We start from the raw sequence: 24,948 nt of genomic DNA, 5'->3' as shown, positions 1-24,948 counted from the left end.
AAGTGAGGGGTCCAAAGAGGAAAATTGACATAGTGACAGAGTAGAGTTGCCAGCATCTCCATATTAGGACCTGGAAATTTAGTAGTCATCAACCACAGCGAAAATAGTTGGTCTGTTTAGAACTCTGTAGTCTATAGTTTCTTCCTGCCCGTGACAAACCACCCCATCAGGACTGGCATTGACTTGACGCCGCTCACTCGCCCACAGGACTTGGTTACCACCAAGCGCAGCTTGTTTCCGGCTCTTCTATATTCGACTTTGTCAACTATCTAGGTTCCGGGCTATCCTCAGACGCAACAGTGCAACATCCGCTTGCGCAAGACGATGCTTGCGCCGCCCGTCAACTTGCCCAAGTGGTGAGTCAACACCAACCATCCTTCCATCCCGCCTCACGACGTGAGCCTTACAACAGCAACTCACTCATTCTTACTAACTCGCTTGAAAAGGCTTGAAGAGAATTCCCATCTTCTCCAGCCGCCTATCAACAACTACTGCGTCTACAATGACGACTTTACCGTCATGGTACAAAACCCTCACTCACCATCTCTACCATGAGCAAAAAGAACTCACCCACCCAATCCAGATCGTCGGCGGGCCCAACGCCAGAACCGACTACCACATCAACCAGACGCCGGAGTGGTTCTACCAGTACAAGGGCGCCATGATGCTCAAAGTTGTCGACGACGGCCAGTTCCGCGACATCATCATCCGCGAGGGCGACATGTTCCTGCTGCCCGCCAACACCCCCCACAACCCCGTCCGCTTCGCCAACACCGTCGGCGTCGTCCTCGAGCAGCGTCGTCCGCCAGACTCCCTCGACCGCATGAGGTGGTACTGCGCCGAGTGTAAGGAGGTTGTCCATGAGGCCGCCTTCCACTGCACCGACCTGGGCACTCAGATCAAGGCCGGCGTGGAGGAATTCAAGGCCAGCACCGAGAAGAGGACATGCGGCAAGTGCGGCGTGGTCGCCGACTGGGTGCCGAAGCCTGGATCGATCAAGGATCCCAATTTGCAGTAAATCATGGGCAGTGAATGGAGAGTGTAAAACGCTCGTCATTGTAGCAATAGTTGTATGTTCAGAGATGGTATACATCTCTTGTCGGAATCTATCCAAGTTTGGTGGCTAGTGTACATCCCACTTCCCTTTTCCTATCCCAGCTCGTGGCATGGCTCGTCGTGTTTAAAATCCCAAATATCCCTCTCAAGTCTCGGCAAAGACGTACGAGCTGGGCGACTCCTCGACGGGAATCTCAATGCTGCCAGCCTCAAGCTCCTTGCCGTCTACCCTCACGCCGGCGCTGATGACATCGCCGGGGACCGCGGGACCAACACCGGCAGGGGTTCCGGTGAGCACAATGTCGCCGGGCTGCAGGGTCATGACCTTGGAAATGTCGCTCAGGATGCGGGGGATCTGGTAGATCATCAGGTTGGTAGAGCCCTGCTGCTTGATCTCGCCGTTGACCTTGAGCCACAGCTCAACGTCCTGGGGGTTCTTGATGGAATCCTTGGTGATGACCTTGCTCATGGGCAGGAAGGTGTCGAAACCCTTGGCGATGTCCCAGGGCAGACCCTTCTTCTTGGCCTCATTCTGGGCGTTGCGGGCCGTCATGTCGATGGCCACGGCGTACGCTACACAATCAACAAATGGTTCTGGTTGAGCTTTAGAGCATAGTCACATACCCTGGATAGCCTCCAGAGCTCCCTTGGTATCGTCAGCCTGGAGATCTCGGACCGCCTTGCCGATGACGAGGGCAAGCTCGACCTCATAGTGCATGTCAATGCCCTTGGGTCGCAGCACAGAGCCCTCGCCAGGAAGGACAATGGACGACGGGGGCTTGAGGAAGAAAAAGGGCTGCTTGGGCTTGGTGTTGTTCAGCTCAGCAATGTGCTCCCTGCGTGGCCGCGTGGTCAGTGAGAGCTCATTGCGGGAGGGATGCCGAGGCTTGAGATGAAGGCATACGCGAAGTTGCGGCCAATGCACACGACCTTGCCGGCCTGCTTCAGGGTCGACGCCTGGGGGGCTAGGCTAGCCATTGTGCGTCGGAGGGCGAACATTGTGAAAGGCGGGCTCGAGGCGAGGGCGGAAAATGTCGTGGCCTTGTATGAATGAGTTCTTCCTCTCGAATGATGGCGGGATCGATTGCCACGGAACGCGACTTCGGAACGAGACGCCGGTGGATAAGCCTCGGAGGTCGGTCCCGTCGCCGTGGTCCCACGGATTGAACCCGACCGAATGGCGAAATCGTAAAATTATGGATTCTGGCGACGATTCAATTGCCGAAGTCGCTCTCGGAAATGTTCCGTGCAAATGGCCTTTTTTTCCTTAGAAAATCGAGATATTCCGGTTCTTGGCTGGTCGTGCGAGGTGCTCCTCTCTGTCGCTATCAAGTCGTCTACCTATCCAGCCTCACCTCTGGGAATAGCTACCACATGGAGGATGGACCAGCTAAATGAACCAGAGGTGGGGGGGGGGCATCATTCAAAGACAATTCATTTACATCAACCACTGAAAGCAGCCTCACATCACATCTTGCAAGAGAGGACAAGGGAAATGAAATCGTAGTCCAATTCTATACACTTTTATCTACCTTCAAATAATGGATTCGTCTACATCAGGCAACATGAACAAACGCGCGCTTCTTGGCGCTCCTCTCCTCGTTCTCCTCCTCCCAGTTCTCATCCACGTAATCCTTGATGTTCTTGTCGCGGATCTGCATGCCCACCACCTTGAGCGCCGCAATGTTGACGCCCATCTCGTTCTTCTGGCGCTTGAGCGCCCCCCGGAGGTTTACTCGGATGCCGTCTAGCATGACCTTCATAGTGCGGCTCGCCACGATCTGCTTGTGGTGGGTCTTGAGCATGAAGAAGAGGATGCGGCACGTGAGGGGGATGTTCATCGAGCGCATAGCAAAGATGTTGAGGAAGGTGAAGAGGATCGGAACGGAGGCAAAGGGGAGGACTAGCAGGGCGTCGTGTAAAGCCGAGGCCTTGATGCGCTGCAGCACCGACATGACGTGCGCCTCGGCCGTGATGTTGCCAAGAGCGAGGAAGACGGGATTTCGTTGCGGGGGCATTGCGTGAGGGTTTGTGAGCTTGGCCTCTTCGTACTCCTTCAGCAGGTTGAGGTCCGCCATGCCCATCTCGAGGGCCTCTGCTATTCGCTCTCCGGCCATAAGAGTCTCGGTGGTCTGCTTGCTAGCGGCTCCGACTTCGCCGTTCTCATCCTGGGCATCCGGTTCTCGTTCCAGGGAGGTGGTCAGAGTGCTCTCGTACAGTTCCTCAATTTCCCTCTCGCGTTCTTCCTCGAGGAAGATTTGCTCATCCGTCTCATTCCAAACTCGGATGCTCTTGTCGTGGCCGGCACTGGCCACGAAGTTTCCAGTGTGGCTGATGGCGATAGCCCAGACCTCACCATGGTGGCCATCAAGTCTTTGGATTTGTTCAAACTTGTCGCCATCCCAGTATCTGATAGTGCGGTCCTTACTGCTGCTGAAGAAGTGGTGACCGTTTCCGTCCGAGTTGTGCGGGACGAACGCGACCTGGAGAATACTGTCTTGGTGTCCAAAGAGAGCCTTGTGGCAGTCGCCAAAGTCGAGGCCCCAAATTCTAATGTTCTTGTCTGCTGAGCTAGTGACGATCAACTTGCTGTCGTATGAAATATCCATGCTGAGCACGGGAAGCTTGTGTCCGTAGAGATTAAGGTAGAGCTTCAGGGAGTCGACAAAGAAGACCTTCACAGTGTTGTCAAGAAGGGCAACAGCGAGTAGCTTTGCATCTGGTGAAAATTTGAGACTGAGAATATCATCTGAAACCTTCATCACCCTAGATTGCACCAGCTTCAGCTTTGCCGTCGTCCTTGTCGTACCCAGAACTTCTTCTTGGATAATCTTGAAGTCCCAAAACTTGGCGGACTTGTCAGCACTTCCAGAAACAACTGACTGGCCATTGGGGTGGACATGAAGCGACCAAATTGCACCCTCATGAGCGTCAACGCTATCGAGGAGAGCGGCTGAGGCAACGTCAAAGAGCTGCAACTCGCCGCTCTTCGTTCCAACAACAACCACCTTGTCTCCTGGCAGGAACGAACAGCACAACGCATAGCCACACTCAAATGTCCGGATACAGTTTTGAGTCTTGATGTTCCAGATCTTCAAGCTGCCATTTGATGCTGATGCCAACATTTTGTCATCCGAGCTCAATGACAGAGCTCGGATGTCCGTTCGATGGCCGGGTAGGTCGACAGAGAGGGCCCGAGTATAGTCAGGAACATCTTCCTTTTTCGATTTCTCGCTCTTCTCCTTTGCTGGTAGGCTGTAGTATTCCAGTTGGTTGTTCGTTGTCCCCACCAGCAGATGGAGGTCCTTTTGTCCAGCCGGCAAGGCCCAGTCAACAGATCGAACCTTTCCACCCGTCCGCAGAATGACGTATTGCACGAAGACGTCGCCGACATCAGCCTTGGACACATCCTCCGGCTTATCTTCTCCGTCTGCCATCTCTTCGTCGGCGGGTTTTCCGTCCTTCTGCTTCTCGCGACGTCTTCTCCGCTTGCGAGCTAGACCTTTCTTGATCTCGGACTCCGTTCGTATCCGCCACACATCCACTGCCTTTTCTGAGCCATGTACGGCAAAGTAGTCCCGTTTGGGATGGAAAATCACCTCAGTCGCTCTGTCTTTGCTTTGGCGATGGAGGGTTCCTCGGTCGTGGAGGAACTGAGTCGCGGCGGGCATATCTACCCGACGGGCGCTCAGCGCAAGGCCATCCGCGTCCAAGGACCAAACCTTGATTTCTCCATCGTTTCCGGCTGTAATGCAGCCACTGTAGTCGGGAGAGAGTCCAAGAGCCCAGCACTCGCCGTTGGTTTGTGAGATGTGCGTCTCAATACAGTGTCTCGAGGTCAGGTCCCAGAGCTTGATGAGAGAATCCTTGCCCGTGGTCAAAAGGAAGCCGTCAGATGCTCCTTCGCCATCGATAATCATTGCTTGCGCGCCATTTTCGCCTTCGACTTGCGGCTCTGGCTCCACGAACTGAAGGCCCGTCACTTGATCCTTGTGTCCTCGCAACTTGAACTGGCCAACCTCAGCGACGAGATCCCAGACGATAATGTCGGTATCCTTGGAACCGCTAGCAAGCCTGACTCCAGATTTGTCGAAAGAAAGTTTGGTAATGGCGGATTTGTGGCCATTGAAGTTGACAATGACGGTGGAAATCTTGCTATCCCAGAGTCGAATGCTGCCGTCCTCGTACCCCACGGCGAAAACGTCCTTGTCGGCCTTGCTCTGGGCGATCGCAGTCACGGGGACCGTACATCGTTCATCTCTCCAGCGGCCAACAAGCTCGCCTTTCTTGATATCCCAGCACAGAACCTCCTCGTTCGCAGCGGCGATGGCTTGTCCCGCGCCGACGCCCGTTCGGTCCCTCGACGTCCAGACGAGATTCGAAGTACTGGAGGCAACGATGCCAAACGACTTGTCGTGTTCGTATTTCCTAAGCGCAAGGGATTAGCCCGGGTCGCAAGAATGTCCCGGTGATCTTACAGGTATGACTTGACCATGTTCGCCAAGTTGCGACCAGCATTGGCCTTCGTCAACTTCTTCGTCTACAGCGAAAGATCCAAAGATCCCGGCCCAAGAAATTTCGTTTGCAGCTTATCGATAAGAGGGAGTGGCGCACGACCCACTGTGAAAGCTCCACGTCACGTGGGCGGTTGGAAGCTCGACGTGCTGCCTCACCACGTCAGCCCCACTACCGTCACCCAAGCTCCGAGACGACGACAGTAAAGGGGATCGCAAACCAACCCGCCGTCAAGATGCTTTTGCTAGACTACCAGAACGTTCTGATCCAATCGGTGCTCACCGAGCGATTCTCCGGGTAAGTGCCCCCTTGTGGCCATCTCCTGAGCCGGAGCTGATCGTAAGTCAGTGCCCCCCCCGCCTCAATCGACCAGACGGTCAGCGACTTCGACGGCGTTACCTTCCATATTTCGACCCCTGAGACCAAGACCCAGATCTTGCTTTCGATCCAAATAAGATGCTTCCAGGACCTGGTTCAGTATGGTGCCGAGGAAGTGCTCCAGCGGGAGTATGGGCAATACGTGGCCCCGGTCGAGCCGGGCTTCGACTTCTCAATCATGGTAGACCTGGAGAACATCCCGGAAACTAAGGGTATGGTCACTTGCCTTCCTCTTGTTTGATTCTGTACTGGTACTGACGCGCAGACAAAGAGGAGCGCGATGCCCTTGCCCTGAAGTTCGCACTTCTGAAGCGCAACGCCATGGCTGCACCATTCGAGCAGGCCTACCAGGAGCACTACCAGCTACGGGAGGAGGCGTCGAAGTTTACATCCGAGGAGGCTCCTCAGGGAGTGCGAGAGGGTGGCGCGGTCAAGGCCATTCACTACCGAGAGGAGGAGGCCATTTATGTCAAGGCCAGCCACGACCGAGTTACCGTCATCTTCAGCACTGTCTTCCGGGAAGAGACCGACAGAGTGTTTGGCAAGGTCTTTATCCAAGAGTTCGTCGACGCACGAAGGAGAGCTATCCAGAACGCCCCGCAAGTCCTCTTCAGGAACGATCCACCCCTTGAGCTGCAAGATGTTCCAGGTGTCCGAAACACTGGAACTGGAGAGATCGGCTACGTCACTTTCGGTACGTGGCCTCTGTTCTAGTAAGGCGCATATGCTAATGTTCTCTCAGTCCTTTTCCCTCGACACCTTACTCCTCAGCGAATGGCCGATGTCATTTCTCACATCCAGACTTTCCGTGATTATTTCCACTACCACATCAAGGCATCGAAGGCATACATCCACTCTCGAATGCGAAAGCGAACTGCTGATTTCCTCCAAGGTGAGACACATGCGTCCACCTCCATATGTGCGGATAGGACTAACACGTGTCAGTGCTGCGCCGTGCCAGACCCGAGAACGAGGAGAAGGAGCGGAAGACGGCAAGTGGCAGGACTTTCAAGGTGCAAGGAAACTAGGCGTTTGGATAGAAAAAGGCCAAGATTCTATGTCCAGAAAGCCCACATCAGAAACCCCTCGTCACACTTGTTGGCCGAGATTTATGGAGATTTAGACATGATGGAGAGAGAGAGCTGCAATGAGCGAATGAACCCGCAAAATATCATCAATCAAGACCATCCAAAAACCAATACAAGAAAGTGCCTAAATGTGTCGATGACCAGGAGAGCCGAATCTAGGTAATTCATGTTGGGTTTGCTGCAGGTAGTCTCGCCTGAGGCACCCAGTTAGCGGGGACCGAGAACATCCCACCACCTTGTCTGCAGCGCGAACAAACCGGGGTTGACCGCATGCCAAATCACCACCTGGCATCACGACCCCGGGGTCGCAGCGACGATGGTATGGCCGTTCGGATCTTCGAACTCCGAAAAAGATGCGAAACTCGAAAAGCACCAAGATCCACCGAAGCGACGCTCGGTCTCATGGACCGAGTCCCTAGGCACCTCTGACCCAGACCATTTTACCGCTGCAAAGACATGGGCCCCAACCGTCCTCTTCTCCCTCGCCGGCCTATCTGCCCTGCAACTCTACGCAAACTACCTGCGGCGAATACCAGGCGCAGCCTATGTTCGGCCAAATTTCTTTCGGAACCGAAGTCTTTTCGGAAGAGTCACGAGTGTGGGTGACGGAGACGGCTTCCATCTCTTCCACACCCCGGGCGGACGTGCTGTGGGCTGGGGTTGGCTCAGAAAGATCCCCGAACGACGGAAGGAACTCAAGGACCGAACGGTAAGACAGCAATCGTCAATTGAGCGTAGAAGCGGGCTGACGGGTTTTTGGACAGATTTCCATCCGAATCGCAGGCATCGATGCACCTGAGCTCGCTCATTTTGGCCGACCCGCGCAACCGTTCGCAGCCGAAGCCCACAAATGGCTAACCAGCTACATTGGAAACCGCAACGTGCGGGCATACATATACAAGCGAGACCAGTACGATCGAGTCGTTGCGACGGTTTACGTGCGACGGTTCTTGTTCCGTAAGAACGTAGGCCTAGAGCTCGTCAAAGTCGGGTTAGCAACAACATACGAGGCGAAATCGGGCGCCGAATTCGGTGGATTACAAAAAGTTTATGAGAAGGCTGAGGCCAAAGCTAAGAAGAAGCGAAAGGGCATGTGGTCAGTGGATCCGAGCAAGTTTGAAAGCCCCAGAGACTACAAGTCGAAGTGGGCGAATCAAGACAAACAGACCGGCAAGTAGTATGTCGGCTGCGTTTTCGGTGGTTCACCTCCGGAGATATCATCGTAAATTCATTGCGAAGGAGTCTCGATTGGGAAGGCGTAAATGACGCATTCTTCCACCATCAACCCAGGGAGCCAGGACGAAACAAGCCTACAACTGGCTAGAAGAATCCCAAAGATTCCAAATCCACGCGAGGTTGTTGAAGCAACCCGGGTTTCATCTATCGGTGCTATTCTATGGGTGTCAAGACAAACCTTGACCCCCAAGAGAGCAACACTAAGACAAAACACAACTACTTATTTGGCAACGGGAGATGACCAGAAAGGTCCTAGACTCAAATGTGCAGGGCGCACCACTATCAAGGGAGAGTAGATGGTGGGGAAGAACGAGAGTAGTTTTTGGCTCACCTTCTGGTTGACCAGCCAGCACAAAGCAAACATATTGGCGTATGCCAATGGTCTATATTCATGGCCATACTACAAGCATTCCCCCGATGAGAATTCATGCACCGAAGAGTGATGGTGGTCAGCAAACGGGGCGTGCCACGTCGACGACGATGACCAGGGATCTGGCCAAGTATGGACGAAAATGCGAGCGGATTCTGCACAAAAGAAAATGTGATACCACGGCGAGCAAGGGAGATGGATGTGCCAACTCAGATTGCAGTGGTTTCACACCACCCTCTCGGTGGGGGGAGAGTTCGCTGGTGTGTCTGTACGTGTATGGGAGGCATCGGATGGTCACGAACCCGTTTGATCGCCGAAGATCCATTTCAGGTACGTTGGTACCTGTATGTATCAGAGACGCTGTGATGTCAGATAACTGGATCCAGAGGCATGAAGAAGCATGAGCTAAGACCGACGAAATGCAGGTCTCCAGGCGCTAAGTTGATTGGTGAATGGAGAGCATGGCAATTCGCAGCCAAATCTCTCTTGACGATACGCCACAGTGACCTTCTGTCATGACTTTGCCATGTTTTCCACCACGCCAGTGGGAAATGGTGCATATTGTCTAGGATGCAACGAAATGGATTCGACTCGTATCGGTATACCGGCACATTCAAGTCTTTCTTCCGTGCAACGTCTCCCACGTATGCCCCTGTCCGAGACGGCAAAGACTCGTCAGAGGGTGAGCCAAGAGTTCCCCTGCCTTCAACCAGCCTCCTAGTTTTAGCGCGCTTGGGCAGACAAATTAACTGGCGTAGCGGAAACCGCCTGGATGATGCCTCAGTATTAATGTCTGCACCACGCTCAGGGTAACCTAGAAGGCGGGTCGGCCGGCTGGAACCCCTGGAATCAACATGGATTCTACCAGCCTGCATGCCACGAATAGCAGGATTGGGTCAGCGGTGAGGAGACGGCGCAGTGGGCAGAGCAGTGCGTGCTGTGTGCCTTATGCAGATGTACTTCATATGCACAACGAAGGAGTCGTGCGTGTCTCCTGGCCTGTCTGTATCCTGGGCCCTGGGCCATGCTGCGGCGTGGTCGGGAAGCTCTGCTCCACTCGTCTCCTCGTACCTGAGGCGACTTGGAGGCCCAAACCATCTCTCCTCTTCCTTCGCTAGACTTCCTTCACCCGCGAGCGGAGGGGATCCTTACCTTGTGGAAGCTCCATTACCCGGATTTCAGTCATTCTTTTCTCGTTCTATTCTTGCTTTCCCACCTGGCGTGTATGTGTGTGTGACGCACCGCCCACCACTGCGCCTCTACACTCTCTACCTCATTGGCTCTGTCGTTCTTTTCCAGTCCCGTCCCGTCCCTCCTGTCAGCTCCCGTCACTCCCTCACCTCTTGTTTTCCGCCCCCGATCCAACTCGCGGCAAGGCAGATCCCTTAGATCCTGTGACGTCGAGGACATCCGCCGCGATTTTCTCGAATTCTCAGCGTCGAGGCGTGGCATTCCAAACGCGGTCGACCCGGAGACGCCCATTCTCATTCTCTCCCTCCTTTCCGGCTTCCACACCCACGAAGCAAAGCAAAAGCAAACAAGGCGGCACCAACGCCGACACAACACATAATCGCACGGCACACCGCATCTCTCCGAGTAGGAAACACACACAACAACTACACCATCAGCACCATCAATACCGATATACGATCGCGCCGGCCATATCCAACGACACGGCGACGAGCGATAGCAATCAAACCCTCCGTGACCCTCCACGCTCATTGGTGTCGCACCTAGATTGAAGTGGCGCTCCTGGGCTTGCTCCCGTGCCTGTGCTACGTACTGGTACGCTCACCTCCTTCACGACCCTATTTTCCACGAACACAGCAGATCACCGACTACTGCAACTCAAATTGTCCATCTAATTCCCCCCCTGCGCGACGTTGCGTTACTTCTTTTTTCAGTTCTCGAATTTCAGCGTGGTACTGAAGCACTGAAGCACTATTGTCTAACTTGCAGCAATTCAGGTACCGCCTCCAGGTGGGTTAGGGCTCTAGCCAAACTAGGCTAGCGGCAAACTTTTCAACGCTCAGCGCACGTCTCGAATTAGGCCATCGCCATCAACTAGCAATTTCCCGCATTCGTGCCGTACAGCATTGCCCGCCAACTTTACCAAAACATCCCTCGATTCGACTCGATTTCGTTCGGCGAACGACGACGAAACGAAACCACACGACGACATTTCGACTGCCTCTCGTTCACATTTCTCGATTTACATTTCGCCAAAAGTTTAGGACGATTTTTGTGACGCATTCATCGGGCACCTCGTCATCAGCAACGCATCCGACCGCCCCTTGCTATGACCCGCGCTTGAACCTGATATGCTAGCCCGTTCAAGAACACAATCAACAACTCATACAGAATCCCGTTCTCGCGTACCGGAATACGACACGCTCCCGTCGGCAGGGTTTTAAGGCTTCCTTGGTCGGCGAGACGTGATAGCGATGCGATTGCCCTTTCAGCGGCGTCGCTCGACGGCGCGCCAAGCCCAGAGTCTGAGCTCCAGTCTCCTGGGCCTGGCCGCTTTGGCGCCAGCTCTCACAGACGCCATCACCTTCGACCCGGTGCCATCGGCGAATCTCGACTTTTCCAAATTGGGGAGGATTGGCGTTGTGGGAGACTTCAGTGGCATCTCACTCTACGAATTCGAAGGCCAGTCCGAGCGCGCGCGCAGCACAAACGGCAGTGAATCGCTTCTAGCGCAGCTGCCCAATGGTGCGCTTGGCTCACTCGTTTCCAGCGATGCCTCGATACGGGCCATGTGCGCCTTTCAGCTCAGCAATGGGGATATGCAGGGAGTGGTAATAGGCGGTAATTTCACGAGCTTGGACGGCACACAATCAAAGGCGATCGCACTGTTCAACCCAAACACCACCGAAATTACACCACTGGATGGTCTCGAGGGCGAGGTTAATGCGGTCCTATGCGACGAGGAGCGAGACACCGTATATGTCGGTGGCAACTTTATTGGAGGCAACTCAACCAACGCAATCGCGTGGGTCGGTAACGAGGGGTGGACAAACCTTCCGTTTGCTGGGTTTGATGGACCGGTGAATGCAATCACCAAAGCCTCGAATGGACACATCATTTTTGGTGGTGTCTTCACTGGACTAGGAAATACCAGCACGCCGAGCCAACCCGACGGCCAAAGTATCAATCTGTCAAAGGCCAACATCAGCGCTACCAACAGTGCCTCAACAAGCGGATTCAGCGACCCAAAAAACATTGTTTGCGCCGAAGGTACGGACGCCTCCGGGAGTGCATGGCTGCTGGAGGACGACACTGCAGGTTCCTGGGACGCAGAGTTTGGTTTCATGTTTAAGCCTACGAAGCTAAGACTTTGGAACACACAACAAGACGGCCGGGGGACCAAGACTTTCCGGTTCATTGCCTTCCCCATTAATGGCATCATGAATCTCACCTACACTGATCCCGGTACCGGTAAGAACCAAACTTGCACCAGCGAATGTCCTCTCAGCGATGAGAAGGAGTACCGGGACTTCCACTTCATCAACGAAGTTGGTATGGACCAATTCAGTATTGCCATTTCCGATTGGTACGGCAGTGGCGGTGGTCTTGCTGGTATTGAGCTCTTCCAGGATGACATCTTCGCATATGCTATTACCGACTTCAACGAGCCGACTTGTGGAGAGGTCGATTTCCCTTCCTCCGCAACTGCCACCGGCCCCTGGTCCGAGTCCCCGTCCTTCGACAGCAATTCCCAATATCTGACCGCGGAGCTCACTGGTAACTTCTCGACACAGTCAGCCTCGGTGGTTTTCTATCCCAACATCAGGGAGTCTGGCAACTATTCAGTCAACATGTACACCCCCGGTTGCCAACAAGACAACTCCTGCTTGACGAGAGGCCGCGTCAATGTGACTGGTGTAATGCAGACTGGCACTGGCGAGGGTTCCAACTTCACCACCACTCTGTTCCAGACCAACAACTTCGACAAATACGACCAAATCTACTTCGGGTACATTGAGCAGAGCTCCGATTCATTCAAAGCCGCCATCACCCTTAGCCCCCTTGATGACCAAGATGTTGAGACTCTCACCATCGTTGCTCAAAGGGTGGGGTTCACTCTCATCGACTCTAATGGAGGTCTCAACGGACTGTTCGACTTCAACCCGGAAGACGCAGTGATCAATTCATCGAGCATCGAAAACTCTACGATCAACAAACTCGGCGCAAGCTTCGATCGCGCCTCCGGTGTCACGGCCTTGGTGACAGATGGCGAAACCACCTACGTCGGTGGAAACTTCACTTCTCAGGACCATGACAACATTCTTGCCATTATCAAGGCTGAAGACGTCAAGACCCTCGATGGCGGCCTCAACGGCAAGGTTCTGAGCATGTTCCTCAATGGTACGAAGCTCTTTGTTGGTGGCGACTTCTCGAGCACACAGAACGGCTCAGTTGCGGGCATGGACAACGTAGCCGTTTACGATACAGAGGAGGACTCATGGGATGCCCTGGGTGCTGGTGTCGATGGAATGGTGGAGTACGTTGTGCCTCTAAGGGTCAACATCACAGAGAACACTCCGGAAACTGTCATTGCCTTATCTGGCGTGTTTTCTCAATGCAACGCTTTTGACAACAACAACGCTATTTTGGTTGACGGGTTCGCCATTTGGGTTCCTTCCAAGAACAACTGGTTGCAAAGGCTTGGTGGTAGCCTACCAGGTTACAGTGGTGTTCTTACTGCCGCCATCTTGGATCTTCCCAACGATGGTGGCTCACTCTTCGCTGGGTCCATTTCTTCTGCCCAGCTTGGTGCAAACAGCGCCGCAACCTTGTCAGATGAAGGCCTCGGCCAGTTCCCACTCACCATACAGCCTCAGTCGACATCATCCAACTCCTCGAGTCTCAGCCGCCGCGACGTTGTCTCCGTCAGCGACCTGTCCGGCGTGGTGACTGGTCTGTTCTATGATGAGAATGACCGTAACATCACCGTCCTTGCGGGTCATTTCACTACTAATTCCACAACTGGCAACGAGGTCAACAACATCGTGCTCATTGAGGACGAAAAAGTGACGGGACTCAGTTCCAATCTTTCGAGCGACTCGACCTTTGTCACTCTCGCCATGCGCGACAGCACACTTTTCGCCGGCGGTAGCATCAGTGGTACCATCAACGATGATGAGATCAACGGACTCGTTTCCTATGATGTTGAGTCTAAGTCTTTCGGCTCACAGCCACCCCCGTTGTCGGGAGGCAACGGCACGGTCTCTGCCATCGCCGTTCGTCCCGGGAGTGCCGATGTCTACGTAGGTGGATCTTTTAACCTCGCTGGCGCCTTAGATTGCCCAGGTCTTTGTACGTACAACATGGACTCGGACCAGTGGAACCGACCTGGCAGTGATATTGAAGGAAACGTGCACGGCCTGATGTGGACGTCCAAGGACGACCTTGTGGTTGGTGGTGACCTCAACGCCAACGGCTCGGATCCGCGATACCTCGCGAGTTGGAACGCCAAGAAGGAATCTTGGAGCGACTTCCCTAACGCCGATGAGATCCCCGGCCCAGTTCTACTCCTCACCCCTGCCTCCAGCGATAAAGATCAGATATGGGTCTCTGGATCATCGACTGAGAACGGCTCTATCTTCATCATGAAATACGATGGAGAGAAGTGGCATACTGCCGAGCCAACCCTGTCATCGGACAGCGTGTTGCGCGGCCTCCAGGTCTTTTCTTTGACCGAGGAGCACGCCGAGAGTGATATTCTAGACAAGAAGCAGGTCCTGATGATCACGGGCTCGATCGTCATTCCCAACTTTGGGTTGGCATCGGCAGCAATCTTCAACGGCACCACCTACCAACCATACGCATTGACCATCAACTCGGACAATTCAGCTGGGAGCATTGCAGGCATCTTCTCTCAGAAGGACGACTTCTTCTCATCTAATGGTACGCCATATCATTCCTGTCTTGTATATTAACGTTACTAACTTTCTTGGCAGGGAAAAACATGCCCTTGGTCTTTGTTATTCTAATCGGCCTTGCCATCTCGCTCGGCTTGATGCTCTTGCTTGTTCTAGCAGGCATCATTCTCGACCGGATACGCAAGAAGCGTGAGGGATACACCCCTGCGCCAACGTCCATGTATGACCGAGGAAGCGGTATGCAAAGAGTACCGCCGCATGAGCTCTTCGAGTCACTCGGACAGGGCCGAGCAGGTGCGCCACACGTATGAAACTCAGATCTAAGGAGGATGTCGTCGTTTTAGCAAACAAGCATGCATGTCTGGTTTTGATTTTGGCGTTTGGATAGGTCTCCGGGATATCGGACCTAGGAAGGTTGATTCACGGACTTTTAGAGGGGATCTCGGATCCCACTCAGGCAAGACTCGTGGACAGAGTCAAAAAAAACACATCGTTGAACTCGAGAAGTCAGCCATATCCCCTACTTCGGCTGGATTCCTGAGGGGCGGCCACGAACGACTTTCCCGTCCCCGAACAAGTCGGTTTTCCCGGCTCTCACTTTCCTTGCCTGTCTTACACTTCGCTTCATGAGGTCATGACCCGTTGGTTAATGTTTACCTGTCTATTTATTTCACCACAAGGGCTGAGCCGCGTTTCTCTCAGGCCTTTCCTTTGTCTTTCTTCTTCGCTGTATAGTATCTTTCAGACAGTCTCCGTCATCAAGACTGTGAGTATGTCAAGGCACAGAGCCTTGGTTGCTCTTAACCTCTTTCTTTTTGTTGGTCAAGGGACTAGGGGATATAAATCCGAGTTTTCTAGCAGGGAAGGATTTTTGGGATCGCTGTGGTAAAGGGGCTATTTAGCAATGATGGAACTTGGTCTACAACAGATAGATCTGAATGGAGATAGTTCTTGAAACTTGTGTTCTTGTCAACCGCTTTGTGATGTGACCAGGGAGAAGGTGCACACCTCCGTCCAGCGGAACTCATGTGCTCATTCTCGGTCAGTGTAGTTGGGACTCATGGATTTCTTCTCTGCCTCGCCTTGTGTCGTGCGACGTGGATTATTACTCTATGCGTCGGGGTGGATTGGGGATGAATCCTGGCTTGAAGCCCCATCCCCCTTATACTACGTTGTCCCATCTTCTAAGCCGGGCCTTCATGGCTCGGGTTGGGATACAATAGACGACAGGTTCTTGGATCCGTTTTTGGGTGATGTGGATGGGTGAAGCAATGGTGCCGTAATCATGTATTAGTAACAACCACGTAGAGGATCGGCTACTTTAATTCACTAGCCATGTTAAAATCAACGTAGATCCCCTAAAACATCAATAGAAGACTTCGCCATACACTATGATCACATACTGGACGATTTCACGGGGTACAGGACCACCAAAGTCAGATCACCAAAAACCAATAACCTACCCTGGACCATCCCCAAACCACGCCGGAGCATCCTGTCCAAGGCGAGAACACGTCCTCTCCCATGTCTTACCTAGAAGAGAAACGTGCCGCCTCACATGCTGTCCGATCCCTGCCTGGTTCTCGGCGGTTCCTCATTCTGTCTCACTCACGACGATGTCTCGGCGGCTTTCTTCGCAATCACACTCGTGAGAGACAAGGATGTGACTACTGCGCAAGCCATCACACTTGCACGCCCGAGCTCAGACAAACTAGAAATCAACCACGAATGGAATCAATAGAGGGCGTGCCAATGTAATTGTAGCTGGAAGAACGGTGGCCGGGCCATGGAGAGGCTCGTGGTTGTGGGACACACAATTAATTGGGCATGTCTAACGCCAGGGTTCGCAGAGTCCAACTCTGTCATGCAATGCTTACTTTCCCCATGCCGTCGTTTTTGGTAATACCCCAGACATAAGACACAGAATAAACCAGAGGTCTGGACCAAAAGTTCCTGTCAAAGCCCGATGACGGTGCGTGGCACAACTTCTCCTGAGCACCACACTCCCAAGGAGAAAACACACAAATCCAAGGCGTGAGCATCGCCCGCCAGCCTGGAATGAAACTACCAGCCAGCGTGCCTCGATGACGCAAAGTCTCATGCGCCCGGCCGAGAATAAGGAGCAAAACCCGGTCGGTCACCCAACGTGGACAGTGAGGCAGTGAGGCAGTGAGACAGACATTCCCACCCACCGACCGACACCGCCACGGCATCATGGCCAGCGCCAGCTATTCCCACTACCGACATGACCGCCCTTTTGTACCGCCATTCCGCGGAGGTGTTGAGAAGGGGACGGCGCGGACGGGTATGATACCCGGTCTAACAGAAACACATAGCCAGGTCTCATCGACTCCCTAATCGACGGCGTAGACGTAGCAGGCACAACAGAGACAAATGCCAACTACCGGCGCCGTGGAGACGGCAATTGGCAGGTGGGTGGGCGGCGCAATCAAGCGCGAGTCGTATGGGTGTCCTACCATGGGATGGGAATTGCTGGAATCCCATGTCTCTAGCCAAACGAGCCCACACTGACAAGCCAGGAAACCTAAAGGGCGCCAAGCGCTTGCGCCTTGTCTCGGCGACTTCGCGGGTGGACTGGAGTGGGCAGAAGCCACGTCCATTTCAGTTTCGACGACGACCAACGCCTCGTCAGGCTCCAGGAGACTTGCTCAGGCTCGACCAATGTATCATGACGCACGACTCAAGACTTGTCCTGGGATGATGATTCAGGTTCCCACACCGGCATTGCCAGCCATTGCCAGCCATTGGCATCCCACACAAGTCGGCGAATGACCGACTTTCATCTGCCCCCTCCCGTGCCTTGTTTGTGATCAGATGCATGGAGATGGGTGGCGGAAGCGGGGAGTGCTCCGTAGGTAAGCCGGCATTGAATCGGGAGCTGACTGCCACACATCTGAGACACCAGAAAGCCGGTCGAGACAAAAGAAAAAAGTCCATCGAGAAGCGCCGGTTGGCTGTCAAGTGCGAGAAATTCGATCCAAGAGCAAAATCTCAAGGAGCCGGCCATGGTTTGCCTGACAGACGCCCCCCAATCTGCAGGTTGCTTATGCTTTGTTCTGAGATATGATGCATACTCAGGAGCAGCTTGTTGACTCGTTGATCGCCAGCCTCAGATATACACCACCGCTGGCCCCTTCAGGGTCCATCATCTGGTGGCTTGCCAGTCAAGCCAAGCCTCCCCTCCCGCTGCACGGTGGCGCCTTTCCGGCTTCGATTGCCCTGCATATTAAGGCTGCCGCCAACCAGAAACCTGTTCGTTGCAAGATTGGAGGTCCCTGGTACCGAGCCGTCGCTCGTTACACGGTCGACCGTGGCGGGCAATGACCGAAGTAGCGGAGCTGCAGGTCGACCTCAACCAGTGAAACATGCTATTCGGCCCAGTCTCAGGGAGGGAGGCAAGTGCCTCGCCTTAGTCTCCCAAAAGTGACGACCTGATGATGAGAATGACGATGAGGATGATGGTAGATTTCAGGCCATATCAGGACACATCATCGCGGTGGCGACATCAACACAACGGTGCTAGCCCTGGCGTAGTTTACCAATTGTGTTTTGGCCAGAGGGCAAGTATAACGAGGACTTTAGATGTAGCTCTTTTGAGCTGACCTGAGGACCTGTGAGTAACCTGGAACACCTCCATGGCCTTGCTTGTCCCCCGTCCTCGTCCCTGGGCATCTTGCATGGCTGAATTTGCCGCAACAGCACACATTGCACCTATGAACGGCTCAGGGATAGACAAGCTAGATCTTCAGGGACCGATGACCCGCAATCGGCATGCCAATTGCCAGTGCCTACCGGCTGTTCCTCCTTCCCCGTCCTAGCTCCACTGCTTGCGCCATTGAAAAAACACCGACTTCGACAAGCTCGTTGTTTGCTGAGGCGACCCCCTGCTGGCATTGTCCCTTCTCGTTGGTTTATCGTGGTTCCTTCTTCCCGTGGCGTCGGCTCGAGTCCGTCCCGAGAGAGCTAACTCGGCGCCAACAACGCCACTGTTTTTTGCACGCCCCGCTCTCCTCCAAGGCTGTAGGGAATTGCCAACCTTGCTGAGCTTGCTAGCCATGTCCTGGCATGGGCCTGAGGCGCCGGCCGAGAAGGCCGGACATGAACATAGTTGGGCTCAAATTCTATTCCGCACGGGGTTATCACTTCAACATCGTGTGTACCTGGCCATCTCCCCCGTCCTGACGTCACGCGCCTGTTTCACACAAGGGTCTGCCTGATTTCGGTCCTTGTCTTGCCGGGGAGGAGGACTGGGGGGTGCGGAATGCCGTGCGGTCAGGGAACTGATATCTAGCACTGGTAAGAACCGACCCGTGTCAAGGCTTGGCGTCATGTACGATGAGGATCCCACCGTCGCCGGGTGGAAACAATACCATTATCGCGGAGAAAACGTCCGCGAAGCCCCGGGCAGCCCCAGGGAACCGTTCGGGCAAACGTGAACCATGGCGATCACTGCATCCTTAAGCTTTCCACACGTGTATGGTGGACTCGCTTTCTGATATTGTTGGGACCCTTCATCCCAATTCATGATTTTCCGAGAACCAGAGTACGGGGATCGACTGGCTAAGATCTGGTCTGGGGAAGGTTGACGGTTTCTCCAGCTGCTGCAGCTTGTCCCTCTCCCGTTTGCTTGGACCCAGACCAGTGTGTACCGGTGTCGGTAGTGCAGCACCTGTTCGCAACGGTCTCTTATTGCCTTGGTCTCACGCGGCAGAGCACCGTGCTCAGGTTTCATTCCCCCAGAGTCGCTCTTGTCAGCTTCAGCGTGGATAGGTCTCCTTTCTCGGCTAGCTGTTAAAGACCCTCGTCCGCTACCTAGACTAGGGGTCCCTCACCGCAGGATCCCGTCAAAGTGGAGATCTCAAATCCCACGTTACGTCCAGCGACACCTTTCAAAAACGAAACGCCGGGATTTCGGCAGACGCAACCAACACCCCTTCACGGCTCACTCATGGGGGCTTAGGATCGCGGCAGGGTATCGGGCATTTCTTTTTCGTGTGCGGCTCTTGGTGGTATTGGATAAACTTCGCAAATCTGTTTTAATAGATGTTGAGATTGAGTTCACCACCTCCTGATCGCGCTTGTGTACATGAAGATGCCTCCACTTTCCAACGGCGTGAGCTACCTGTTGCCCCTCGAAGATGAGGTGTCGGCGATAAATGCGGTCTTGTTGAACATTTTGGAGTGAAGCCAAAGAAATCATCGCAAGGCTCGCGGCTAGCCTGTCAGTTGTTGCCGCCGCTCAAGGCGCCATATGCACCGTGTCATCCCGTGCTTGGTCTATCCCAAGTGCAAATCGGGTGACATTCATGGTTTGCAACGCCCGGCCAGTGCGTTGTGTTGAAAATTGGGGTTTCGTTTGTATTAACCTGGACATAACTTCTGGATGAGTTCTTTGACTCATGAGTGGTTGGATCTTGTATGTGACCAGCAAGTCTCTGTGGTATAACGGGTTGGTTCAAAATCGCAGATCTTCTTCAACCCCCTTTCCCGAGAGACTGTTGATGGCCTGGTCCTCAACGAAAATGCCGAGGACATGGTTGACAACCAACCAAGAAATGGCGTGAAGCTCGGACTGGTTCCATCGGCATCTTTTCGTTGTAATCTCGTCGAAACCCACTTGATGATCTGATGGCGAGATGAGGTTCAAAGAAAACTAAGTCTTGAGCTGAGCCAAGCAACCCGAGAGGGTGTCAACCGTCGTACTTCATAGACACGAAGTTGAGCTTTGAATCTCTGCCGTTCAGGTTACATTTTTCCCTTGGAGGCGGACTGGGGAATGCTGGTCGATTCTGAGACATACCCTTGTAATGGGCGCGGGCCTTAACTGGCCTGTCAACTGCTGCAGTCTGCCACTAGGTCGGAAGCCCCGACCCCTTCATTTACCATGAGAGATGATTCTCGGTTTGGACCAGGGAAGGCTGATGACAGCGTCAGGTCACAATCTTTCGTCTCATTTTCGTCCCTGACGACCCTTTCCGGATCTGACCGGCTTCTAGAAAGGTGCGAGGTTACAAGAATAGGAGGTGCATGGATACCTGCGATGTGGCATGCAGGAAACAGACAGGGCGTCACGCCGATGCAAAAGGTCGTTTGCATCTGCCGGCGCCGGCGCTTGATCGACGTATCGTCAATCTCGGGTATCTGGATCAGACGAACTAGGGAAGCAGTCCGGTCTTAAAATCATGGCCGATGTCGTCTCAAGAGAGTTACGTAAATTGGGCTGAACATGGGGATTGCGGCCTATAATCCAATGAGTCTGACGATAGGTGAATTGCCCGCGGGGCCGCCAGAACAAAACCCTCTCATCAATAGACCATATCGGTGCAGTCGAGAGCCATGGAGGTGCCGGTTGCACAGATGGCTTCGGCAAGGCTGTCCAACGTGCAGATTTGGATGCCGATGGCTGTGATCAAGGCAGATCCATTAAATGACCATAATCAGCGGGTGTCCGGGGCCCCCATGCACATCTTTGTTTCAGCCATCCCATTTGGGCCTACCGCCTCTGAATCCATGTCCTCGAATTGGGATTAGGTGGGAAGCTTGGTCGATTTCGTGTGAACGACCAAGACCCATCGACCAAAATAGGGCAAACAACTGGAGAGACGCAGCTGGCACCGGCCGAAATCTTGAAGAAGCCATCGGGGTCGCCACAAAGGAGAGAAAGGGAGCCCCTACAGACGTGGGGACTACTAGGAGGGGCTGGCCTGTCACTCCCTTGTTGCATCGGTGGGCGTTCGGGATGCAAGCCCATGTTATTTGGCGTGCTTTGAGAGAGGAGAAGCTGGAACTCGGAGCGTTTCCACCACCCTTGACTATCCGTATCCCACTGTGGCCAACAAACTTCCAGGTCGTGGGCATTGGCGGGATTTGCCGTCTTTGTCGAATTCGGGCCGCTCTTGGGTCGCGTGATGAGACGGGCGAATTGAGTTGAGTTGAGCTCAGTTGAGTTTAAGTGGCAAGCTGGGCAGCGGTAGCTATCCAAGTCAAAGCCACCGTTCTTCATCTTATCATGACCATCTTGTCGTGAGCAACGCGGTGACTTCTCTCTAGTCTTGTCCACCTGTAGCCTAGTTTGCGAGGAGGAGGGCCACAGGGCTTGGCTTTTAAAGCGGCTGGCTTAACGCCGATAGAGTGTCCGGGCTGGGTGTCCAGGCTTGGGTGCTGGTGAAGAGCTAAGGCGTAGAGGGCTCACGAGCGGTCTGTGGCCGGATTGACTGGCGGCGCCATGGCCATGTCCCCATGTCCTAAACCCAGTCCAAGCCCTGAGTCTCCATGGTGGCCATTTACGTTTCCCATCCTTGATCGAATCAGATTTGCGGCCTCAGGCAACAGGGTCTTATTCCCGGGAGCGGCTTGGAGTGGAAGGTGGACGGGGAGGGCGTGCTCGATGTTGGACTGGCTGCGACAGCGGCGCCCCCATGCCTAGCGTGGGCGCCACTCCCATCATCCGGTCAGCGAACGGGCGGGCAAAGCGGAGCTCTTTGATGCGTAGCGGCCTCAGGTGTCGACGGAGGAGACAGCGACACACCCGGAAGAGGAGGAGGGTGCAGTAGCTCGAGCAGTAGCAGCAGCAGCGTGCGTCCGAGGCTTGCCAGGATGTGATGCGGATGAATGCCTCTGGAGGTGGATGTAAGGTAAAGAAATGTAGGGTTGGCCTGGGTACCTTGAAGTTGAGTGGTCTGTAGCCTGGACCATGTGGGAAGGAGGACAACCGGGACACCGTGAGAGGAAGGAAGGAGCGCCGGAATGGTTGCTCAGTGCTGTGCGGTTCTATACAGTGTGCGTAGGTAGGTGTGTGTGTGTGTGTGTGTGTGAAGCATACCACCTGCTACATACATACGAACCAAAGGTAGGTACAGTGCAAGGACGGACAAAGGACCCGCAGCCCGGAAGCAAGTAGGCGCTGTAAATTAGGTTCCAGGGCGGGCAGCAATGACGGGTAGAGGAAGTCAGGAACGGCATCATACAGTGCGTATAATGACGACCATGCCAGTGCTAGTGTCACTGTCAACGTCAGTGTCACTGCTAGTCCCGGTCGATGGCTTCGTCTTCTGCTTCCTTTTCTTCTTTCTCTCTTTTGCTTCTCCCTCTCGCCGGTGACAGTGCCACACACCTCTCAAAAGAGACATTTTTTTCTTTCGTTCCTTGGGGAGGAAAATGGCGGCTCACCGAAGTGGAGGAGGCGTCGAGCTAGCAAGAGAGACAGGGCGAAATCGAGGCAAAGCGGGCTAAGGCCAACAACCATCGCGCAGCATCGGTCGAAAGCAGTACCGGGCAGCGGGCAGCGGGCATGACATGGGCGGGCAGGACAGGGTCGGGCAGTGGACCAGGGCTGTGCGAAGATTGGCGGAGGAAGTTTGACAACTTGAATACCTACCTAGTATCCAGGTAGACTCCACACAGTACGATTTGTGGTGATCAACGATCATTGAGGACCTCACAGAAGCTGTCTCCTGGAAATTAGAAATAGACAAGTATGTTAATGTTATATGCTGTAGTGTACTTGAGGTTAAAAGCACTTGTATATCAAAACCTCATTGTTAGAATAATAGTAAGTTGTCCATTGCCTAGGTAGGTAAGTAGGTACTAAATAGTAAAGATCTAAGAAGCTCCTTACCTTACCTCTAGATACTGAAAGATACTTGCCCCGCACACTGTACTACACTGTACAACTGGTACGTACCCACCCCTTGGCAACCTTCGTACAGTCTCATGATGAATGTCCCGACACTGTCATGATATGAGAAGCTTTGGCCTTTCAATGCGCCAGGACAGTGAGACCTGTACCTGCCGTACAGTACGAGGATGTGGCAACTGACAGCCGGGATCCCCAGGCAGGCGCTCTCAGACGCTCTCAGACGCTCTCAGACACCAAACCAAACCAATGTGTCCGTCCATCTCATCTCGTCGTCCATTCTCTCTCATCAATCATGACCGTGTCCCGCAGTCGGATGCTACCCTGGAAGCCATGCAACCATCGAGGGACAAGCAGAGCCTGGCCACCCGAGCAAGCGAAGGCTGCAAAGCATGGGGAAGCAAGCACGGGACCGGAGGGGGAGGGGACCAGGGAGGCTCCAGCAATCAAGCCGTGGGTCACGGCGATATGGCATCACTCCAACACCACCTCCTAGCATGGTGTGTTGGGTTAGGTGCCCTGGCCTGGACTACGGGTCTCTCTCGAGCTGCGGGAGGGCTGCGGGCTGGCTGCGTGCCGCGTGCTGCGTGCTGCTTGCCGCCCCCAGCTGTTTACACGAATTCCTGACCACTCTTCGCTGAAGTTGTCCCACCCCGACTCTAGGACTCTGGAGCACGATGACGGTGATATCTCAGGGTTTGCCATCGTGTGGCCTTGCCCTTGTGAGAGCGCCGCGGCATCTTGGGGAGGGGCACTACGTCAGTTTGCGGCCTCACGACCTCACCGGGCTGGACTCTGATGTCAGTGCCCCTTTGTCGCCCCCAAAGTCCATGCTATGCCCTCTCTCTCTGGCGCTGGCGCTGGCGCTTCTTCCGCACCACGTCCCGGTTCCCAGCTCGCGCCTTGCCTCACGGCGGGGACTGTTTCAATTCCCTTCACCGTCTGGCTCCCTGTGTTTCTTGTCTCGCCCGGGGGGTCCCACAGGCCCACACTCAAAACAACACACCCCGGCGCCGTCTCTTGACGTGCCCTTTCCTTACGTCAGGGCTCTGATGGGTCGACACCCTCCCGCGACAGGGGCGCTGCGGCTTGACGCCTCCCGGATGTTTTTGGTCGTCCAGAAGGTATCCGGTACGTCTTAGCCCAAGTCGGTCCCCCTGGCTTTGCTTGTTGACGTGGGATCCCCCCCCATGACCTGCGACTTGACGGCCAAAGGCCGATGCCCGCAACCAAACCCACAACCAAGCCCACCACCACAGCCAAGCTCTTTTGGCAATTCCCCAACGCTAAACAAGCGTGGGCGGATCCCTCGATGCTGCCGTTGAGTGGCTTGCTGCTCTCGGAGCCCTTGATTCCCTCCGCCGCCTCTTCTCAGTCGACCAGCCAAGTTCATCGCCGAGCGTGCTCATTGCTCAACCACCGAGGGACCCTGCATAATCCCGCCCTGCCCAGGCGCCCCGCCCACCTCAAGTCCCAGCCCGCTACGCACTCTCCGTCTCCGGCCTTGCAACTCATCTGAGACCCTCCACATCAGTGGCGTTCGCCCGCGCACCACAAGCCTCTTGGCTCTTGGGGGGCGGGGGCCCTTTTGCAAAACTGCCGTACGTAGCCTTACCCACCACACTACTCCATCCTCCATCTCAGTCCGTCGCTGATGGTTCTCAGTTCCCACCCCCCCTCCCTGCGGGAGAGAGTCAAGCATACCCCGTAACGCCGTCACCCATCTCCCACCCCCCTTTCCGATCCACAGAGTTCGCTGGT

At 54.4% G+C, this 24,948-nt stretch overlaps 12 protein-coding genes across 12 annotated transcripts; 5 read left to right on the top strand and 7 right to left on the bottom strand.

The window, feature by feature from the left end:
- The first annotated feature begins 96 nt into the window (after positions 1-96).
- Positions 97-1,067, top strand: BGZ61DRAFT_438376 (3-hydroxyanthranilic acid dioxygenase). Its single transcript, XM_046244233.1, has 3 exons — positions 97-356; positions 447-522; positions 584-1,067. The coding sequence occupies exons 1-3, from the start codon at positions 325-327 to the stop codon at positions 1,016-1,018; spliced, it is 543 nt and encodes a 180-aa protein (XP_046112259.1). The 5' UTR covers positions 97-324; the 3' UTR covers positions 1,019-1,067.
- BGZ61DRAFT_438371 (uncharacterized protein) lies at positions 1,068-2,485 on the bottom strand. Its single transcript, XM_046244232.1, has 3 exons — positions 1,961-2,485; positions 1,681-1,892; positions 1,068-1,629 (listed from the first exon to the last, which is right to left on the bottom strand). The coding sequence occupies exons 1-3, from the start codon at positions 2,053-2,055 to the stop codon at positions 1,202-1,204; spliced, it is 735 nt and encodes a 244-aa protein (XP_046112258.1). The 5' UTR covers positions 2,056-2,485; the 3' UTR covers positions 1,068-1,201.
- On the bottom strand, positions 2,469-5,595 carry BGZ61DRAFT_408118 (WD40-repeat-containing domain protein). Its single transcript, XM_046243188.1, has 2 exons — positions 5,535-5,595; positions 2,469-5,484 (listed from the first exon to the last, which is right to left on the bottom strand). Exons 1-2 carry the CDS (start codon positions 5,549-5,551, stop codon positions 2,613-2,615), a joined length of 2,889 nt encoding a protein of 962 aa, XP_046112257.1. The 5' UTR covers positions 5,552-5,595; the 3' UTR covers positions 2,469-2,612.
- Positions 5,596-5,806: 211 nt separating this feature from the next.
- Positions 5,807-8,215, top strand: BGZ61DRAFT_488791 (Arp2/3 complex, 34 kd subunit p34-Arc-domain-containing protein; the record flags this gene model as incomplete). Its single annotated transcript, XM_046250147.1, has 7 exons — positions 5,807-5,868; positions 5,920-6,161; positions 6,221-6,643; positions 6,692-6,841; positions 6,895-6,945; positions 7,349-7,746; positions 7,802-8,215. The coding sequence occupies 7 exons, from the start codon at positions 5,807-5,809 to the stop codon at positions 8,213-8,215; spliced, it is 1,740 nt and encodes a 579-aa protein (XP_046112256.1).
- A 215-nt stretch (positions 8,216-8,430) lies between these two features.
- BGZ61DRAFT_16362 (uncharacterized protein) lies at positions 8,431-9,172 on the top strand. The gene is made up of 2 exons (XM_046237493.1): positions 8,431-8,973; positions 9,069-9,172. The coding sequence occupies exons 1-2, from the start codon at positions 8,646-8,648 to the stop codon at positions 9,086-9,088; spliced, it is 348 nt and encodes a 115-aa protein (XP_046112255.1). The 5' UTR covers positions 8,431-8,645; the 3' UTR covers positions 9,089-9,172.
- Positions 9,173-9,732: 560 nt separating this feature from the next.
- On the bottom strand, positions 9,733-10,726 carry BGZ61DRAFT_16359 (uncharacterized protein). Its single transcript, XM_046237492.1, has one exon. The coding sequence runs from the start codon at positions 10,363-10,365 to the stop codon at positions 9,826-9,828; it is 540 nt and encodes a 179-aa protein (XP_046112254.1). The 5' UTR covers positions 10,366-10,726; the 3' UTR covers positions 9,733-9,825.
- Positions 10,727-11,087: 361 nt separating this feature from the next.
- On the top strand, positions 11,088-14,842 carry BGZ61DRAFT_338689 (cortical protein marker for cell polarity-domain-containing protein; the record flags this gene model as incomplete). Its single annotated transcript, XM_046239152.1, has 2 exons — positions 11,088-14,556; positions 14,610-14,842. 2 exons carry the CDS (start codon positions 11,088-11,090, stop codon positions 14,840-14,842), a joined length of 3,702 nt encoding a protein of 1,233 aa, XP_046112253.1.
- Positions 14,843-15,004: 162 nt separating this feature from the next.
- On the top strand, positions 15,005-15,504 carry BGZ61DRAFT_16349 (uncharacterized protein). Its single transcript, XM_046237491.1, has one exon. The coding sequence runs from the start codon at positions 15,166-15,168 to the stop codon at positions 15,418-15,420; it is 255 nt and encodes an 84-aa protein (XP_046112252.1). The 5' UTR covers positions 15,005-15,165; the 3' UTR covers positions 15,421-15,504.
- A 3,071-nt stretch (positions 15,505-18,575) lies between these two features.
- BGZ61DRAFT_438360 (uncharacterized protein) lies at positions 18,576-19,561 on the bottom strand. Its single transcript, XM_046244231.1, has one exon. The coding sequence runs from the start codon at positions 19,282-19,284 to the stop codon at positions 18,925-18,927; it is 360 nt and encodes a 119-aa protein (XP_046112251.1). The 5' UTR covers positions 19,285-19,561; the 3' UTR covers positions 18,576-18,924.
- Positions 19,562-21,045: 1,484 nt separating this feature from the next.
- Positions 21,046-21,555, bottom strand: BGZ61DRAFT_470897 (uncharacterized protein; the record flags this gene model as incomplete). Its single annotated transcript, XM_046248142.1, has 1 exon — positions 21,046-21,555. The coding sequence occupies one exon, from the start codon at positions 21,553-21,555 to the stop codon at positions 21,046-21,048; it is 510 nt and encodes a 169-aa protein (XP_046112250.1).
- Positions 21,556-22,049: 494 nt separating this feature from the next.
- Positions 22,050-22,681, bottom strand: BGZ61DRAFT_470896 (uncharacterized protein; the record flags this gene model as incomplete). The annotated part of the gene is made up of 3 exons (XM_046248141.1): positions 22,050-22,322; positions 22,393-22,455; positions 22,520-22,681. 3 exons carry the CDS (start codon positions 22,679-22,681, stop codon positions 22,050-22,052), a joined length of 498 nt encoding a protein of 165 aa, XP_046112249.1.
- On the bottom strand, positions 22,551-23,107 carry BGZ61DRAFT_438356 (uncharacterized protein). Its single transcript, XM_046244230.1, has one exon. It carries the CDS (start codon positions 22,979-22,981, stop codon positions 22,781-22,783), a length of 201 nt encoding a protein of 66 aa, XP_046112248.1. The 5' UTR covers positions 22,982-23,107; the 3' UTR covers positions 22,551-22,780.
- Between the last annotated feature and the right edge of the window lie 1,841 nt (positions 23,108-24,948).

This window comes from Ilyonectria robusta (genome assembly GCF_021365365.1).
Source record: "Ilyonectria robusta strain PMI_751 chromosome Unknown BGZ61scaffold_1, whole genome shotgun sequence".
Classification (NCBI taxonomy): Eukaryota; Fungi; Ascomycota; class Sordariomycetes; order Hypocreales; family Nectriaceae; genus Ilyonectria; species Ilyonectria robusta.
Note: the sequence above shows the minus strand (reverse complement) of the source record. Positions and strands in the feature narration are given on the sequence as shown.